Source organism: Aegilops tauschii, chromosome 6, assembly GCF_002575655.3.
Source record: "Aegilops tauschii subsp. strangulata cultivar AL8/78 chromosome 6, Aet v6.0, whole genome shotgun sequence".
Taxonomy (NCBI): domain Eukaryota; kingdom Viridiplantae; phylum Streptophyta; class Magnoliopsida; order Poales; family Poaceae; genus Aegilops; species Aegilops tauschii.
The window spans coordinates 86,302,299-86,307,730 of record NC_053040.3 but is presented as its reverse complement, the minus strand read 5'-3'; the positions used below and the strand labels follow the sequence as shown (position 1 = coordinate 86,307,730).

Genomic DNA, 5,432 nt, shown 5'->3' with positions numbered 1-5,432 from the left:
GTTGTGAAGCATAATAACTTCTTCTCTGGATGGCAAGTTACATTTTTTTTATTTTTTTATATGACAAATTTAGTGTAAAAAACGTCAGAGCAGTGTTACTTCGTGCCATATGTGTGGCACTTATCATTGGGTATAAGCCCGTCTCCTTTTAGCAAGATTAAATCAAGCAAGCAATCTTGGAATTCCAAAAGCCAGGCACCGCCGCGGAACCTGTCCAACACGAATGCTGATATCTAGTGTTCCCTCTACGGATGAAGCAATGCCAGAACATTCCGCCGCCATGGTCTTACATAAACAACTTCCTTCCAGAGCAATTTACTTTGCAGGATGAAATATACGTAGTTCACTTGCTGTGACTTCAGTAGTTTGCAAAAGGGTCGTCAGCAGAAAAACCAGACCCTATCTTGAAGCTCCGAATGGAACCTACTTGAGGATCAGAAGGTACGGTGACCAGCACTGTAGAGGTTTCACTGGCCCGTTTCACCGACCCCAGACTCGACAGTTTGGACTGCGCCTCCTCGGTCGAAGCGAAGCCGTCGGCGAACAGAATCACCACCTTCTTCAGCACCGATGCGGTCTCACAGAAGTATTTGAGGAAGGCGAGCTCGCCTCGGCCGCCTCGGAAATCATGGAAAACCAGCAGCTTGATGCGCGACCGGACGAACTCTATGACACCACACTCATGCCAGAACTTCAGGTTCAGCTTGCCAGTGGATCGATCGGTTTTTGCAGACTGAAAATTCGATCAGTCAAATGCAGAACATGGCGCAGATGGAAGACAACAGAAGCGTCAGGGACTTCACCTTGATGTGGAGCGTCTCGACGTTCGGAAAGCACCTGGGGACACTGGGAACCATCTTGGCATCGTTGCGGACACCGAAACGCACCTCCAAAGCCATGACTCCCACGCTTGGTACCATGGTTCTCGGGCTCACCCTTGTCCCAGCCTGCGATTGCAATCACAATTCACAGATGCACCCAATTCAGAGAAGGAAGATGCCAAATTCACATCGACCGCTTAGGAATTTGTTGTTTACATTGCACGAATGGAAAGGTGAGGCACCTTGATGACGGTGTTGCCGACCTCTAGGACGTTTCTTGGGTCCAACTCCAAGTATCCCAACATGTGCAACCTGGGGGCATGGCCGATCTTCACCTTGGTGCAGTTGCCATCAGTGTCTTCAGGGCACCAGCCTCCCGACTGGATGAGTCGCTCAAGGCATGGCGCGTCCACCACGAAGATTTCTCCAACCGAGCACCCGATGATCTGCACGCGCCGGAGGCTTTGGCTGACAAGGCCGAGGCAACGCTCGAGCATCTCCCCTTCCAGAGACAGCGTCTCCAGCACGGGGCTCCTGTCGAGGATGAAGTCCAAATCCCCGGTCTTCATGACGACGTCGCAGAGCCCGAGCCCGAGGTAGAGGCGGGTGAGGGTCTCCATGCCTAAGAAGAAGGTGGAGGGGAGAAAGATCTCGAGCGGCCACGGGTGGTGGACGAGGGTGAGCTCCTGGACGCCCTTGCCGGCGACGATCTGGAGCCAGGCCGCGAGCAGGGGGGACTCGGTGAGGTGGACGCAGCGGAAGGGGCCCGGGTGCGCGGCGAGGACGCGGGAGACGGCGGAGGCGACGCCCTGCGCGTACGCGGTGCCCGCGGGGTGGACGTGGGAGTCGACGAGGACGAGCGGGGCGGAGCGCCAGACCCCGCGCCAGCGCCGGGAGAGCGCGGCGGTGCGCGCGCCGTCCTTGACGGGGAGGCAGGAGACGATGTTGCCGAGGAGCGCGTCGGGGAGGCGGCTGACGCGGTCTACTGGGTCGTCGGGGAGGAGGGCGAAGAGGCGGGCGTCGGCCGTCACGGGCGGGTCCGGGAGGGCGTGGTGGGTGTGGGAGAGGGAGCGGGCGAAGAAGCCTCCCACCTGATCCGGGTCAAGGCCTAGCTGCCGGAAGATCTCCGCCATCACCGGATTCATGGAAAAGGCGGGCACCCCGGTGTCCATGGCCGTCGCCGGAAGCGCCGCGGCGGGGACGAGGGTTTTGAGCAGCGCGTGCTCTCTGTGGAGTGGAGTGGTCAGTGGAGTGGAGTGGAACGGCGAAGGAGAGGGGAAATTGCTCGCGAGCCGTGGGACCAAATGTCCTCGGACTAGTGGGCTTTGAGAGGGTTTCAGGAAAGATCCATCGAACCCTCTCAAAAAGAAAAAGAAAAAACGCTGTTTTTATGAGGGGCTTGCCAACAATAAAATTGTGCCATATAAACCTTCATAGAAGGTAAACGTTTGTGAACGGATGACCGGCTTAATGTTGGGCTGGTCGCACGCGCTTGCCCACCTGCCAGCGTGGCCCCACGCACCACCAACGTCTCTGTCGCCCCTATCTGCTGTTGGGCATTTTTTCCCCTCCTTCGTCTTTGCTATCCATCCACACACCCGATAGATTTCTTTGCTTCCACCGGCGGTGGCGGCGCCACTTCACCCACACTTCCCCGTCAGCCCATCCCACACCGTTGAATCTCTTGCTACCGCATGGCGCCGTCGCAGACATATCTCTAGGCAGCGCTACCCACACCTCAAACTCTCTACTATAGCTGCACATGCCACACCCCACGACGACGAGCTGCGGTGCTCTGACGAGGGGATGCTGCGTCGACGGTGACTGTGGGAGGCCGCGTGCTGGGACATTGACGGTGGGGAGATGCAACGACGTTGCTATTGTGCTACAACCAGTCTCTCGTTTTGCTACAACGAACCACCGACGGACACACACAAGCTTCCTTGGTGCCAAGGCCGATGGGGAGCTTGCTGCAAGTGTGGTGTGCAAATGTTGGAACCATGGCACGGAGAAGCTGCAAGCTCCCGTCAGCGGAGCAACTGGGCTCGGCAGTCACCGCGGCCGGTTCCAGCAAATCTGACCGCTGGTTCTAGCAAACAAGAGTGCCGGTTGCAACACATCATGTCGCTGGTTCCAAAATCCTTGGCTGCATTTTTGTTGGAGACGACGGGGTCGATTCCAACCATGTGACACTGGTTCTAGTAAATTTAAGTGGCGGTTCCAGATAATCATCTTGCTAGTTCCAACATCCACAACCACGTCTTTGCTGGAGACGACGGAGGGGCATGGATAATTGCTGGAACCGGCAAACAAATTAGCTGGAACCAACATGATTTTTTGTTGTAACTGGCTTCTTGGTTGTTTGCGACACTGGTGGTAATGGCGAGCATGCCCGTGGCCGCGACATGAGGTTGCTACCACGACCGATGATGGCAAAGGTGACTAGCTGCAATCTGTGGGGGGGGGGGGCAAGGTGCGAGCTGCTGCGAGGTCAGCGACCGGCTGGGGGTGGCACACGGTGCGGGAAACGACTTGCAGAGGGGAAGGATTTGGGGAAATCTCACGGTGATGGAAGACGAAGTCAACGTGGGCGTGGGCCAGCGGGTGAATCGGGTGGCTGTGCGTCGACCAGCCAAAATTTGGGCCGGTCGACCGGCGCCTAGTCCTGGCCTTCATAGAGATACAAGATGGGTCATGGATCCGTCGCCAAACTGATGCACTGGGAGGCCCACCAAACTTCTATCTCTCTATATTTCACAGCTCCCATCTCGCGAAATCACTAATTAAGGAGCACTCTCTACTCATAAAAAACTTTTCCCCCTAGGTGAAAAAACCTAGGGTTTCGACTTCTTCCGGTGGCCACTGCCGGAATCTACCTTTAACCCCTCTCAGTTTCCTCCCCAGCTACCCTAGACTCAAGCTAACTAAGGAGGATCCTGTTGGGGAACGTAGTATTTCAAAAATTTTCCTACGATCACGCAAGATCTATCTAGGAGAAGCATAGCAACGAGCGGGGAGAGTGTGTCCACGTACCCTCATAGACCGAAAGCGGAAGCGTTAAGAAACGCGGTAGATGTAGTCGAACGTCTTCGCGATCGAACCGATCAAGTAACGAACGCACGACACCTCCGTGATCTGCACACGTTCAGCTCGATGACGTCCCACGAACTCTAGATCCAGCTGAGGTCGAGGGAGAGTTCCGTCAGCACGACTGCGTGTTGACGGTGATGATGAAGTTACCGACGCAGGGCTTCGCCTAAGCACTACGACAATATGACCGAGGTGGAAACCTATGGAGGGGGGCACCGCACACGGCTAAGAATCAACTTGTGTGTCTATGGGGTGCCCCCTCCCCCGTATATAAAGGAGTGGAGGAGGGGAGGGCCGGCCTCCTAGGGCGCGCCCCAAGGGGGGATTCCTACTCCTACTAGGAGTCGATTTCCCCCCTTTCCTAGTCCAACTAGGAGGGGGAAGGAAGGGAAGAGGGAGAGAAGGAAAAGGGGGCCCGCCCCCCAAACCCTACCCCAATTCGGATTGGGCCTAGGGGGGACGCGCGCCACACCTGGCCGCCTCCTCCTCTCTTCCACTATGGCCCATCAAGGCCCATTAACTCCCGGGGGGTTCCGGTAACCCCCTAGTACTCCGGAAAATGCCCGAACTCATCCGAAACCTTTCCGGTGTCCAAGCATAACCTTCCAATATATCAATCTTCATGTCTCGACCATTTCGAGACTCCTCTTCATGTCCGTGATCACATCCGGGACTCCGAACTACCTTCGGTACATCAAAACACATAAACTCATAATACCGATCGTCATCGAACGTTAAGCGTGCGGACCCTACGGGTTCGAGAACTATGTAGACATGACCGAGACTCATCTCCGGTCAATAACCAATAGCGGAACCTGGATGCTCATATTGGTTCCTACATATTCTATGAAGATCTTTATCGGCCAAACCGCATAACAACATACGTTGTTCCCTTTGTCATCGGTATGTTACTGCCCGAGATTCGATCGTTGGTATCATCATACCTAGTTCAATCTCGTTGCCGGCAAGTCTCTTTACTCGTTCCGTAATGCATCACCCCGCAACTAACTCATTAGTCACATTGCTTGCAAGGCTAATAGTTATGTGCATTACCGAGAGGGCCAGTGATACCTCTCCGATACACGAAGTGACAAATCCTAATCTCGATCTATGCCAGCCCAACAAACAACTTCGGAGCCACCTGTAGAGCATCTTTATAATCACCCAGTTACATTGTGACGTTTGATAGCACACAAGGTGTTCCTCCGGTATTCAGGAGTTGCATAATCTCATAGTCAGAGGAACATGTATAAGTCATGAAGAAAGCAATAGCAATAAAACTCAACGATCATAATGCTAAGCTAACGGATGGGTCTTGTCCATCACATCATTCTCTAATGATGTGATCCCGTACATCAAATGACAACACATGTCTATGGTCAGGAAACATAACCATCTTTGATTAACGAGCTAGTCAAGTAGAGGCATACTAGGGACACTCTGTTTTGTCTATGTATTCACACATGTACTAAGTTTCCGGTTAATACAATTCTAGCATGAATAATAGATATTTATCATGAT

At 54.1% G+C, this 5,432-nt stretch overlaps 1 protein-coding gene across 1 annotated transcript; it reads right to left on the bottom strand.

The window, feature by feature from the left end:
• Nucleotides 1–206: 206 nt before the first annotated feature.
• LOC109761317 (F-box/LRR-repeat protein 13-like) lies at nucleotides 207–2,119 on the bottom strand. The gene is made up of 3 exons (XM_020320118.4): nucleotides 1,064–2,119; nucleotides 804–947; nucleotides 207–733 (listed from the first exon to the last, which is right to left on the bottom strand). Exons 1-3 carry the CDS (start codon nucleotides 1,991–1,993, stop codon nucleotides 359–361), a joined length of 1,449 nt encoding a protein of 482 aa, XP_020175707.1. The 5' UTR covers nucleotides 1,994–2,119; the 3' UTR covers nucleotides 207–358.
• Between the last annotated feature and the right edge of the window lie 3,313 nt (nucleotides 2,120–5,432).

Coding starts and splice junctions, on each gene's coding strand:
- LOC109761317 (XM_020320118.4), bottom strand. CDS start 1,993: ATGGACACCGGGGTGCCCGCCTTTTCCATGAATCCGGTGATGGCGGAG. Junction 948..1,063: donor TCGGCAACACCGTCATCAAG/GTGCCTCACCTT, acceptor TTGCAATCGCAG/GCTGGGACAAGGGTGAGCCC. Junction 734..803: donor TCGAGACGCTCCACATCAAG/GTGAAGTCCCTG, acceptor TCGAATTTTCAG/TCTGCAAAAACCGATCGATC.